Raw genomic sequence first — 13,700 nt, forward strand, 5'->3', positions numbered from 1 at the left:
CAGCCAACTGTGCTTAGGTTTGTGATAGAGAAGGACAAACTCAGACAAGCATAGAGCAGCAGCAGCAGTCAGGTATTGCGAACTCTGCACTCAAACTGCAGCCTTGAAAGCATCTTTGACAACTGAGTAGTCCCAAAGTTGCAGTGAGAAAAAAGTTCTGAAGAGTACAAAATATTTCCTCTGAATTTAGCACTTGTGAAGGGTTTTAGGAACCAGACAGTGTCAATGGAAGTGTTCCATGTTGTTCCATCAACCCTCAGAAGTGGAGCTTGCTAGGACTGCTGCTGCAGATGCAGGCGAGGCAACTTACAGGTGTCCTCAGCTGTTGGCCTTTCTGATGTGATTGCTAAGCAACAATTAGCACTTACATAACTACCATTTGCACTGTCATGATGGTTTAATCAGTCCTCACAACAGCCCTGTGAGGTAGGCAAGCAAGCTGCAAAATGAGGAAGATGCTTATCTTCGCTTTACACGCACCAGAACAAGAGATAGGATTGCTGTTCTCAGTCTCATTTCACAGATGGGGAAGTTCAGCAGAAAACTCCGAAATGACTTGTCTGAGGCCAGGAAACGAGTGCAGGATTTTGCTGAGCTACAGACATCTGGTCGGTAGGACTTCTGTTTATACCAGTGCTAGAATCAGTTCAAGGAAGAATTTAACATTTCATATTTAGTTCTCACTTGAATTCTCAATCTACTCAAGGCATCAGACATGGGAATTTAAAAGTCACCTGTTAACTTAGTGGTCTGTTAATATTTGCCACTAGTCATGCTAAAAGTATTCAGTAACCTCATAAATACAGCTATTAGCTATTTACTGATACTTAAAAATGCACACAGAGAAATACACGCCATTTACTGCACATTAACAGCCTATTTTCACAGGACACAGCTTTCATACACAAAAGATTTTTTAATTATTAGCCACTGCCACTGAACATAAACATCTTCTTTTTATGTTTAAAACAAGATATGTTTTATACAAACCTGGTTCTGAATCAAAAGCCTATATTGAAAATACTTGACAGCTCCTTCCTGCTAAGCCTAACATGCAAGATTTCACTGGCATCTGTACTTCAACATGAAGCATGGTTTCAAAGTTAAGAACATATATACTGGTTCTTACATACTGTATGTAAGGGTTCCTCCTGAGAAATGAGTTAAGAATCACTTCTAAGACTGAAGTTACTCCTACAAAGAATTCTGAATCCTTGAACCAGCATCCAGTGACTTCGGGGATTTCACAGCTTCAGTTTCATGTCAGCCTGAGTTATAAAGATCAGACAGTTCCTGTTGTATTTTTTTTCTTCTTTTTTCTGTACTGTCAGAAATTGTAGGTAGAAATGGTGACAAAAGTCAACTTGCTGCACGATTTCACACTGTGATGAAGGAAAACAATTTTTAGCAAGGTTATTTCCTTGTTGCCCATTCCATTTTGTCCACTACAGGTGGAGGGACTGCAGCTGGGTGCGTGTGTTATCCCTTTTTAAACGTCTCTAACAGGCGCTGCTTGTTGGAGCAAGCATTCCCTTCTGTGGCTGTAGCCCGTGGGAGAGCTCCTAACAAAGTTCTTTGTTAGTGTTTGAGATGAAGTTTAATTGAGGGATTTGTGCTGAATGTTCCTTCGCTTTGAGCCTCAGCGCTGCAATGCTCGATGTTTTCCTTTCAACTGCTGCTGGATCAGTGAAGGCAGTAAGAGCGGGGTCTGATGGAGGTCCGGGGGCTTTCATGAGTACTGAAGCTGTTGTCATGAGAGGATTTAAAGCATTGAGAAACCTGTATTTGAAAGAAGTCAATATTATCCAAACTAAGAAGTGTTTTGCAGAACAAGTATGTAATGAACTGCAGGCAAAAAAAAAAAAAAAAAAAAAGATGAAATAGTACTGGGAAATAATTTGCCAAAATTTCCAGTTTTTTCCAAATGTGCACTTTGTTTTGCAGAATATATTTTAGCTTTATTTTGCAGCAAAGCCTCTTGCTTTTATATCAACAAACAAGACAGCTGATCAGACATGGCATGCAGATACCCTGAATATTGACCTGATGTTAAATCCTTTCTGAACAAACCTCAGATGCTGGAGATCAGCCTGCTCTGTGAAAACAACAAGTTATCTCACAGAAAGACCAATGTATGCAGCTGTTTTTGCAGCCAGTTTGTCCAGAGAAGTTATTTAATGTGAAAAGCAGCATTTGTCTGTGTGGCAGAAAGCTCTGCCTGTTGATGTGGATCTATGGTACAGGCTGTAACTTCAGCAGGAGGACAGCACTGCCTTTTATGTTTGTTTGTATGTATATATACACATAACAAACATGCTTTTTCTTATCTTAAGGATTTCCTTCTGACATTCTGCGAATAAAGGACTAAAACTTGCATGCCGACACATCTGGAAGCCATGTTTGTCTGCAGTCACATCTTTATGGTGCATAACCTGGGTCAGTGTGCAAGGAAACATCTCACAGCTGTTATTCAAACAGCAATTATGAGTTAAGTTTTCACAAGCATGACTTAAAAACTAAATCTTGTTTTTCCTCAAATCAAGTGATCCCACACTGGAACACTAGTCCTATTTAAGCGAACTTATTTCTCTGAGAGCACAGTCATTTGAGAACACGCGAGTATCAAAGTAATACATTCATAAATATTTTGAGATTTAGGGGGAAAAAATAGTCAATACCTTCCAAAGTGTGGATTTAAGATGGGATTTCTGAAGAGAGAAGTCCAGGTAAGGCTACTGAGGCCAAATGGCCCTAAAGTTGAAGAAGTAAAAGCAGGAGACATGGATGGCACAGCCAGTGTTGAGAAAGGCATCGACCTCCATGTGTGATCGAGGATGGGGGAATGGCTGAGTGGAACATCCAAAAACAGTCCAAGTGGGTGCGTTAAGGAGATTCCTGGAACAGTCCCCAGAATTTCAGTTTTTTCACGTTTCCTCCACTTTGCCCTTCTATTTTGGAACCAGACCTTGAATAAGAAATTATAAAGGTATTAGCTGAACTTATTCTGGAGTTTATCTTACCAGCTACAACTGCATGCAGCGATAGAGATGGCAAAATCTTTGCTGTTAAACTAAAGCTCATCTCTTATTATTAAAGATACATTCATAAATATGTTAGTGGGTTTATTAATAAATAAATTGGTTATAAATACTGTAAATTCAATTTCTCTAGCTCTGAGTAGTTCCATATGGTAATATATAAACCTATCACCTGTGAACATGAGATCAGTTATTAAAATGATTATCCTTCCTAAGATAGTTACTGAAAAATAAATTTCAACAGAGCCTTTCAAAAAGTGGCTATTTTGCAGAGAGACCTCAAAAAACACCTTAATTGTGACTGTACAACCAGGTAGGCCAAATATGTGGTGTGTGCTTTTATCTTGATGACCAGGACTTCCGTTTTTATACAGGAGATTAAGAAGTAAAGCAAGAAGCTTCTGTTATCTACTGTGAATGTAAACCGCATATAATTATTGCAGCAATTAACCAAATAAGAGTGGAAGCCTATATGAACTAGAAAATCTAGACAGTTGTATTAGAACAGGGAATCAGGTTGTTCCTAATGGAGTTTTAACTAGTAGTGGTTTGAGCTGTTGAGTATTTAACTTCTTTCAGCCCAATTAGTCATTGTTTTAGCCTAGTGAGCATCTTTTAAAGAATATAGTCAATCCAATCTATAGATCGGAAAACTGATTTTTCTCACTGTTATTCTTAAGCATTCACTGTGCTGACCCAGGATGGTAGGAAAGAACAGAGTAAGGAGCATTAAAAATAAATAAATAAATGATCATCAGACTATGCTGCTGAAGTTGCACACTCAAAATCCGAATGTGCTCAGCTGCTTGGGTCTTTGTGTCCCCTCTTGCTTTGAGGGCCATTCAAGCTGGATTCTGAACTGGATGTGGACTTGGAAGAAAGTCATTAGCTCATAAATCTCATTCATCACACTTCTGTATAAGTACTTTTGAAATCCAGTGAACTGCCTGTAGAAGTGATCTGTAAATATAGTTAAATGTTCTAATCGGGATAATTTATTCAGTAGAAAATGGTAATAGCAGGCATGAGAGTTCCTGGAAAGATTGCCTTACATCCTATATGGAATTAGGGCTCTCTGAAATTTATTTCTGATGTAAGATAAAGGTGGACTTTAAAGATGAATGTCATTTACCGTGCAATGTAGTTATCTTCAGAATAAGAATCTATCAGTGTCACTAAAAAAACCCTAAAAATCGTACACTGCAGAGATTAGCAGATGCTAAAATAGTTGTTCCTTTGGTATTTGCTTCTAACACAGTCATTCTATACTGACAATCTATTATGAAAATCTCTGATTTTTTTGTGGATGTGTGCTCTTGAACAGTTGAATATTTTATCTGCAATTATATTTCAGTCAAAATGTATTGAAAGAGTTCTAGGTTTTTATTCCATAGCATCTAAAAACTGGCTTTTGGAGCTTCCCAGCTCCACTTTAATAATCAGAAATGGTAAATAAGCATTTGCAGTGACTCAGTGGCCTTCATGCACTTGGAAGGAAGGCCCCCACAAAGCAGGGCGCTGCAGGATGCTGTGGCTTTGCTGTCCTGATGCTGATGTTCCTATGCACGTCAATGACATCTACACTTGCTGTGGGGTTCTCGAAAGTCCAATGAAGAATTACTACTATGGTCCTTTCATTGCACATATTTTGTTGCCTCCATTGTGGGGAACTTCTGTCCTCCCGGAAGAGCAATTTGTATCACTCAGGTTATGTGTGTAAATGTACAGGCAATTGGCAGCGAGTGGTGCCAAAAATGAGTTTAAGTACTTCTAACAGATTACTGCTTAAAAGTGTCGTAATCTTATACTTGTATTTCCAAAATGTTTTAAGTGGAGCTTAGCTGAGATTTTACAGATCACGAATTCAAAGGTGTTAGTATTTTCTGTCAGAATAATCAGATTACAAAGGCAGTGAACTCTCCTATGCTGTATATATGCAAATAAATCCTTTCCTAAAAAGGAAATAATGTGCTGCAAAGGCATTCCTTTCCTTACTAAATCTTAGCATTGTTCTTCAGTCTCTTCATGAAGGAGATGAAAGGTGGGCTTTTCTGCTGCTTCTGTCCTAAAGCAAATCCATGTGGTGACTCAAACTTAGTATTACAGATGGTTTGGAGTTTACAACTAAACTTATATAGTCATCTCAGATTTTTTATTTAGTGAAGTGGAAGGAAATATCAGCATAGATATCTAATAATTACCCTCTGGAAAAATGCTGGCTTTCAGCTTCTTGCTGGTACCTACTTATCAACTCAAGTGATAAAAGGGGCACAGACACACCTCATACACAATGTGCATATTATAGTCATTATCATTCAGATTACTCATCTTGAAGCTTTTGTTAAGCAGTTCTCCTTTGCTTCCTTTAAAAGGCTTAACTTGCCTTTCCTCTATTTTCATAAATATTTGAAGTGCCAAGCTAAATGTAAGAGGAACTGCTATACTGGTCTTGAGATCTTTATGGTATGAATTCAATAGCAGTGAAAAAATACCTTGGGGGTAAAAAATACATCACTTATGTATTTGAGTAGTTCTCAAGGAATGATGAGTTTTGAACATGTTCAAATTGTACACAAATCCAGATCCTTTTTGCACTTACTAACATTGCACATATGTGACAAGAGAGTTATAAAGGAAAGATAAGCATAAAAAAATTTGATGGCTTTCTTGTTGTATTTTCTTTAAAAATGTATCATATTTAATTGATGTAATACCTTGCAGTGATTAGAAAGACCTACGGAGGTGACTGAGCGTATTGTGTTTCTGCTGTACCCAAATACAGGATCCTAATCCTGTACAACAAGGATACTTAGATCAGTGACATTCATAAGCTCATGTTTGAACACTGATCTAGTTTACAGAACTAAAACACTCAAGTAATGGTTCAGTCTACACATTAAGAAAACAAAACATTCCTTTCACTTTTTCCTATTTTCTTCCCATAGCAGCAATATGAATTATGAGCTGAATGGCAAGAACCGATGTAAGTGGTACTGAGGAGCTTCCCAACACAGGTGTTGAGAGTAAAGAAACGTTTTGCAGACGTTCACACCATTCCTTTTCCAAGGTAAGAAGGAACGCAAAGATTCTTGCTCCTAGCTCTTCCCTTCCTCTGTAGAAGCAAATAATGGGAGCGGGGGGGGGGGGTTTGATCTCTTTGAATTGATGCTGAAATGAGAATATATTAGTAGGTATTTTTCTTCCTTATTTGTTCATTTTCATAAAAGACTGAATGATGCAAGAGTGAAGGACAACACAGTGGCTTCCGCCCATTTCAGCTAGCTAACAAGGAGCATCCCCAGAGAAGTAGACCCCAATTTGAGAACACTGAGGAGAAGAAGTGGTCTGGCTGCATTTAATAAGATTAGTTTCCTGAAGTTACACTGGAATAAATTAATGTTGTTGCTTTTCATGTAGCTTTTAACTTACAGTACATTGCTATCTATTCATCCTCTTACCTCCAGGCTTAGTTGTCTTCTGTCTATCACAGGACATGAACATCTGCACAAAGCACAAGTACTGTGCCATGTAAGTTCTCCTTAAGCAAACTGTGCTGTCTGGGTGCTTGTGCCCAGTAGACTTGTTAGGATCTGAATCAGACAAGGAGTACGCAGGTACAGGGAACAACTCTCTGACATTCTTTCAAACATCAACTGCAGTATGTTCCTTGTCAGTGCCATTCTGACTCCTTCAAACCTAAACATTTCTATGTCTTCTAGCGGCGTCATTAGGAGATGAGCTCCTCTTTACCATCTACAGCTGCACCATTCCTTCACCAGTCAAATGGACTAGAGAGTGGGCACCGTATGAAGCAAACGTGACAGTGAGAAGGGTAAGCTTTTCCACATGTGTCCTTTCCACCTGCGGATGCCATGTGTCAGTGTCAGATATTGGGGTATTTCACTGAGTGGAACTTTTAGTGATGGGTGGTAGGAGAGGGAAACACACATCATTTCCTCCAAGTCCACATCACAGATATGAACAGTATATCCAGATATTCTCAGATGAGTGATCTGTGAAGTACTGTTAATACTTCTAAGGTACATGTTAAAATAAAAAACTAAAAAAAAAAGAGAAAGAGAAATAGAGCCTTACAGATGTCAGCTAACATGAACCACTGCAGATCCAGTGATTTAAGAAGTGACAAGATTTATAAGTATTGGTGGCACCAAAGCTAAGCAGCAGTAAGGAGGGATGTCACCCAGTTCTCAGTGCTTCAGGAATAAGGCCATGCCCAGGGCTGTGCTGGAAGAGGAGCTCACTCATTATCTATACACAGCACAAGCCAGGTGCAGTGCAGTTTCCTTTTTGAGCATGAAAATACTTTGCAAGTCTTCACAACATTTAAAACGTCTTCAAAAAGAAAAAGCAGCACCAGAGCACCTCACTTTTGTACAAAAGGGACTTCTACCTCACGCTAGAGATGAGCCTGAATGAGGGACTTCTCAAAACAGGACTAAATGTGACTGCTTTGAGTTGGGGAATTGCGCTGGGGTGTTTGTGGGCTGTGATGGTTGGTCTCTGTGTATCTTGAGTTCTATGGGTGCTGCTCCTACCACGTCCCAGCTCGGCTGCACCACCCCCGGTTTGCTACCTGAATGCCACAGTAACTCCGTACTTGTTGTAAAGGATAATTCAGCAGCGGGACACATTTTTATCGAGTTAAACTGGAATGGGAGAATGGTGCGCGATACTCTCAACACCTCGCTAAGTAACTTCGGCCGCCCCACGGAGCCCTCACTTTTACACCGCTCTCGTAACCCTAAAGCTCTGGAGACAGTACCTGCTTTAGACCCCGGCCGTGAACGCTTGGCGCACAGCGGTGGGACTCTCGCAGGACGCCGTCAGCCTCCCCGACGTGGGAGCGCGTCCGCGTCTCCATCCCCCGGGAGCCGAGAGCACAACGCGGCGCTCCCCCAACCCCTCGCCCCTCGCCCCCGTGGCATCCACCCACCTGCACACGGGCCTCCGTCAGCTCCAGGCGCAGGGCCAGCTCCTCCCTGCGGGGCAGCGCACCGTTATTCGCCGCACCGCCCCGGAGCCCCGCTGCCCTCCGCCCGACCCGCCCGCTCCGCTACCTGGTGAACACGTCGGGGTAGTGCGACTTGCGGAAGGCGCGCTCCAGCTCCTCCAGCTGGAAGGTGCTGAAGGTGGTGCGGTACCTCCGCTGCTTCCTTTTCAGCGCTGCCGGTGCCTCCCCGCTCCCCGCCGCCTCGCCGCGCGGCCGCCCCGCTCGCTCCGACGCCGCCGGTTCCTCCGCGGGGTCGGGCCGCGCCGAGCGCTCCTCGCCTGCGGGGAGAGAAGCGGGCTGTGAGCGCGGTGTGCCGACCCCATCGCCCCGTGGCCCGCCCCGCCGCCCCGCACCGTGCCGTCCCGCCGCGGAGCCGCGGCCCAAGATGCCGTCGATGAAGTAGGAGGTGAGGAGGTGCAGCGCCGGCGGGGCGGCGGGGGCCGCGCTGTGCATGGCGGCGGGCAGGCGGCGGGGCGGCCCCGCGCTGGGTTTTATCGGCGAGAGCAGCGCCCGGCTCCGCGCCCTGACATTAGCATTTCATTAGCGCGCTGTCGTCAAGGCCGGGGGTGGGACGCGCCGGGCCCCGGGCGGGCGGAGAGCCGGGCCGGCCCTTTTTCGGGTCCCCGCGGGGTGCGCGGTGCCGTCCGTGCCCATGTCCCCGCGGGGGAGGGGGCTCCGCTCCGCAGAAGGAGCGCGGATGCTCCGTGGTTTTTGCTGAACTTCGGCGCCCTGAATTCAGCAGTTGGAAAGCGCCGCGTGCCAACGGGTCCTGGGAAAGAGAGCAAAAGCGTGCAAGGGAGCTTGTGTTTCGAGTTAGTTGTTAGCGCAACAGTTCCCCGACAGGAGGACGCTGCTTCCCCCAACAGCGCTGTGCTCTTGCTGCCGTGCGCTGCTGGAGTGACAGCAATTGGTGACACGCTCCCGAGGTCGATGCTTTGGAGGGTGGGAATGCAGTGCAGTTTCCTGGTGGCTTACAGGGAGTGTAGCAAAACAGAGATTAAAAAAATCGAATCTAAAAAACAGTGGCTGGAAGTTGAAGCCGGACAAACTTATTAGAAACGAAGCACAGACATGAAACCAACCCTTGAGCATCATTAATTGTGGGTTCGCTGTCTCTGGAAAGCTGTTGATGGGGAGATGTTTCCTGAGTTTGTGACCCACACGTGTGACCGAGTCAGCTCTCGGTTCCGCTTGGCTTTGTAGCCTACAATGCACACCTTGCTCTGCTGTCCCCCTCTCTAACACTGTTTAACACAGGAGAGCTTGTGTTAAATGTTTTCTTTTTCCATACAGATTAAACAAAATGAAATACCAAATTTCTGCATGTTCTCATGCAATTATGTTTCCTATGGTTTTAGTGACTGTACCATACACTTGTTCCACTACTAGTTAACCAGGCTGTGTGTGCTATACGTGGTAGAAGTACTGTGTGTACTTTTTTCCTAATGCACTCCCTAATGCTTCAGTGACCTAAAGAACTGCTCGTGTTTTCAATGTTTGCCACTGTGTTTTTTTTAGCAGCTTTTGGATTCATGTGTTGAAGACCTTACCTGTGCTAGAAGGCTTAGGTCCTCTTTCATGTTGGAAAGAGCACTGGCTGTATGCAAATACCTATAATGGAATTTCTTTCTGTTTCAGGAAACAGAATTTGAGCTTTTGAATTTCTTCTGCTCTCAAGAATATCTGCCAGAACCTCACTGAGGAATGTGTTATGTGTGCAACACCTGCATTACCCTCCTTCCTGCGCACATCTCTTTGCCCCGGGAGGAGATCTTGAATCTTGGAGACCAGATGGTGGAACCCCAGTGAGATCTCCCAAAGCCAAAAGCAACAGTGTTTTACTGCTACTTTGTTTCAAACAAACCAAATCCAAGAACAACCAAAACAGCAGATAAAGCCCCATCATCTCCTTGCTACTTTAGTAACAGGCTCTTTACCAGAAAGCTATTTTTCTTCCTTCAGATGTATTTTGCTAGTGCTTTCTCTTTTAAAATTGAGGTAAAAATAGTATTTATCACTAATGGCTGGATGAGGCAGTTTGTCCAATTTTGAGTTTTTGCACATCGCTACAAGGTGCTTCATTCCATTAGGTTAGTTTTGTAGCACTGTTTACAATGAGGTGAATCATACTATTCCTAGAACCTTTCAAGGATGAATATATTTTAGGCATTATTTCTCAGATACAATTTAATTTTCCTTTTCTATTTGGATATTTTGGGATTCTTCATGCAAGTCCCATTTATACTGCTGACTAGACTTGTGACATAGTATCTTATAGTTGTGTTGTGCCTTACTGTGAGCTGGAGAACGTCTCATACTTGCTGCCCAAATCCAATGAAAAATGCCCATAGAAAGAGTGATCTGAGTGATATTTTCATAATTTCGTGTTTAATCAACCTTGCTGCCACTGCTTTCTTGCTTTTGTTTGTCTCCCAAAGTAAAATGTGAGAGATAAATTATGACATTATCCTTGTTTGAAAGTGGTGGAAAGATGAAAGGCAGCGCATGTGTATGTTTGGAGATGACAGTAGGGTTGGAACTTCGGGAGGGTCCTGATTCTTGCTGTATTTGAATTGTTTCTTGGTTTGTTTTAAGGACACGTTATGAGTGTCAGCATTCTTTATAGAACCTCACAAAAAGATAGTTTTGTATTTAAGATTAATACTTAGATTTTTTAAAGCAAAGCCTGTCCATAATCACATTAAAAAAAAAATGATGAGATGGAATACTTGACAGGGCTAACAGGAGAAACTTCTTGAATGTCCAAGGAGTTAGTTTACCAGCTTAGCATAGATCTTCACTGGCTTCAAGATGATGTCAGCTTCTTTAGATACTTCATTGCAGAAGTTGGATGAAGGAGAAGCTTCTCTGAGAAGAGCTCTGAGTCAACTTGGTGCCTTAGGAACTAGATCCTGAAGGATGCTGAGCGTCTTTAATGCCAAGGTACCTCTCCATATTGTTCTGTATTCTTATTAGTTGAATTGATATTTCATTATGTTTGTTTTACGCACCTTTCTGAGGGTCTGGGTGAATTGGAAGGTCGGCACTTCCTCTTTTTATGGGTTTAGATCTAGATATGTGGCAATCCCACAAATACTGGAGAACTGGGATTCTGAACTCCTTAGGACAGAGCCCTGCTTGGCTTGGCTAGATTGCCTGAAGTCAGTTGATAACCTCTTACACCAGCAGCACTTGAGTGCAGTAACTCTTCTGTAATAGAATCACAGTATGCTGGTTTCCCATTTCACTTAATAACTTCTGAAAATAATGTAACTGCTTTTTGCTGATGAGGCATACCTGACTGCTTGGAAAAGAATGTGTGTGCAGTGCAAGGCAAATCTACTTCCCATTCTGTGCTGCATATTCAAGAGCACAGTAAAATATTGGTTGGAAAACAAATGGTAATTGTGGTACTGCTGGCTCCCTCTAGAGAAGCCATTGTGTTGGGATGATGAACACTGTTGTCACCGTGTGCTTTGTGACCGACCAGCCTGGAGCAACCTTCTGTTGTGTCACCATCCATGCTGTCTGAATTTTAGGGCTGTTCTCTTCTCCCTTTGAGGGCCTTTTGTTTTAGACAGGACAATAAAGGGAGCTTCAGTCTTCTCTTTGTGTATTTGGTTCTTGAAGGTGATTGTTCATGAAGGGCTGGCATGCAAGTTGTAAGATGTTCCTTTTGGAGTTACATGATAAAGTGCTGTGAGAGAGAGCTTGAACAGCGTAAACATAATGCAGTAAGTGTTCTCCCAGCAGCTGGCACAATGGACTATTTCTCAAACCCTGTAGGTTAAAAGTGAAGATAAAAATCTGGTAGAGCTTAGATATGGACCATAGGTCCAAGGAAAAAATAAAAACAACTGATTTATTTTATTTTATTTCTAGGAAATGCCTTTTACCAGATGACATTCTTTAGTACTGACTGGTCCTCCAGGGTTCCTTTATGCAGATAAAGAATGGATACTCAATTCTTCCCAAGCATGGCAGTGCTATGACTAGTTCAACTCACTTGTGTGTTTGCGAACAGGGATGAAAGACAACCTCTTGAAGAATGTGAGCTGTCTGGTAAGGTGGAAAGGCTCTTACACAAAGTGTTTTATTTCTGTCCCTTTTCCACAGCTGGAGTGTTACTGCTTCATCCTTTTTCTCTAAGGCAGTTTTTGCTAATGCTGACTTTTCACACGGGGAAGCAAGGCATGAAGGGATGGAATGATACTGGAAAGGTGCTGTGGTAGTCTGGGTTTGTTAAGTACTGCCTGTGCTCTGCCTTGCTGGGTGAACTGTTAGAATGTCCCTTTAAGGACACTGACTTTATAACATAAGAAAAATGTTCTAGAAGGCATAACTGTAGAAACCCACACTGTGTGTGCATCCATTATTTGGTCAAAAACTAAGCAAAGCAGCCTGTTGGTAAGTAAAAGTCTAGAGAAGTAAGTGTATTTACTTGTGTGCATATGGCTCTATTTGCAGTTATTCCTTACATGCCAGGGATTTTGCTGTATTCAGCTGTCACGAGGCCTTTGCACTGTTTTGTGGATTGCATCTCTGTCTAATTCTTGCCTTTTAAACTGGCTAAAAGGAAAAGGATGAAGAGCCTTGCATTTGTTCACTGAGTGATTTGGGGACTCCCTCTACTGGACTTATTGGAGGACTGAGCCCAGCTGGGCTCTGGGCTATCCCATGTGTATGGGAAACTGGTAATCACAGCCTGAACCTCTGATTAATCAACTGAGGCAAGTGTCGGGTCAGCTGTGGGAGCACAGGTGAGAGTAATTTAGCTGTGCTCCTGGAAGGGGTGGAGCTTGACTCCATCTCCTCTAGACCTCATTTAAGGGCTGACCACCACTAAGGCAGCATCTCTTGGAGATTGCTCCCTGGTGGAGATTGCCTCAGCATTTCCCAGTGAAGGCATCCATATTAGTGAGTTTTTCCTTATAAATAACCTTTTGAATATTTGTCACCATCTTTGTATCATTCCTCCTTACACCATGCCTGTCTGACCATGGCAGCTGGGCTTCTGGTTGGTAATAGTGCAGATGCAAAGCAATTTGGCTCTGATATGTATTGGCCTGCTAATGGAGTGCTGTTACCAAGTGAATTTTCAAGAGAAAATGACCAAGTGGCTGACTGAGCTGAGCGAAACCTTTACACCCAAGCAAGCAGTCTGTGCTGCTGGGAGCACCTCATTTTTCTCACTTCCATGTGTATACTCAGTATGTAATATTCACTAGTCGTGGGTTCTTTTTTAGATGAATGTGAGACATCACATTCTCAAACCAAAGAACTGTTCCTTGTAGCTGCCTGATGACCTGTGTGCTGTGTAAAAGCCTTACAAACTCTTCCTGTGACCAAGTTCGGGCTTAATGACAATGTGGAGCTGCTTACTTGGGCACTTCTGGGAATGGAACGTGAGCACATTGCTCCCTCTCGTGGTTATACGTAAAAATAAAAAGTTTCAGGAAAAAGTGCCCATACTGCTGCGGAAGTGTGTTGTGATCAAATTAAAACGAGAGCTTTGAAATGAGCTCGAATGGAATGAAAGTGAAGGGTTTGGTGAGATCAGAACACAGCCCGAAGCAATTAGCTCTGTCAAGCTAACCTAAATGGTACATTGTCCTCTGGCTTTCAGACAGCCAGGGAATGCAGAAGGATGA

General features: G+C 42.9%; 1 protein-coding gene and 1 long non-coding RNA gene across 3 annotated transcripts in view; one reads left to right on the forward strand and one right to left on the reverse strand.

The window, feature by feature from the left end:
- Positions 1–378: 378 nt before the first annotated feature.
- On the reverse strand, positions 379–8,608 carry ESX1 (ESX homeobox 1). 2 transcript variants are annotated; one of them, XM_032444397.2, is made up of 5 exons: positions 8,403–8,606; positions 8,117–8,327; positions 7,993–8,038; positions 2,679–2,965; positions 379–1,779 (listed from the first exon to the last, which is right to left on the reverse strand). In XM_032444397.2, exons 1-5 carry the CDS (start codon positions 8,500–8,502, stop codon positions 1,563–1,565), a joined length of 861 nt encoding a protein of 286 aa, XP_032300288.2. In that variant the 5' UTR covers positions 8,503–8,606; the 3' UTR covers positions 379–1,562. The 2 variants fall into 2 exon arrangements, with proteins under 2 accessions (XP_032300288.2, XP_085402491.1); XM_085546365.1 differs by having other exon boundaries at positions 8,117–8,608.
- A 1,077-nt stretch (positions 8,609–9,685) lies between these two features.
- Positions 9,686–13,700, forward strand: part of LOC146760997 (uncharacterized) — a 56,814-nt gene continuing 52,799 nt past the window's right edge. The window contains exons 1-2 of the long non-coding RNA XR_014945712.1: positions 9,686–10,992; positions 11,932–12,111. This is a non-coding gene — a long non-coding RNA (uncharacterized LOC146760997). The remainder of the gene's footprint in view (positions 10,993–11,931; positions 12,112–13,700) is intronic.

The sequence above is a fragment of the Coturnix japonica genome, chromosome 4 (genome assembly GCF_054131305.1).
Source record: "Coturnix japonica strain WE chromosome 4, WE-NBRP24, whole genome shotgun sequence".
NCBI lineage: Eukaryota > Metazoa > Chordata > Aves > Galliformes > Phasianidae > Coturnix > Coturnix japonica.

Bases quoted from the DNA above. Each gene is read 5' to 3' on its own strand.
- ESX1 (XM_085546365.1), bottom strand. From the start codon at position 8,502: ATGCACAGCGCGGCCCCCGCCGCCCCGCCGGCGCTGCACCTCCTCACC. The intron at 8,039-8,116 runs GTAGCGGAGCGG...GCTGCCCCGCAG, and splicing joins TACCCCGACGTGTTCACCAG to GGAGGAGCTGGCCCTGCGCC. The intron at 1,780-2,678 runs GTATTGACTATT...TTTCAAATACAG, and splicing joins TTAAATCCACACTTTGGAAG to GTTTCTCAATGCTTTAAATC.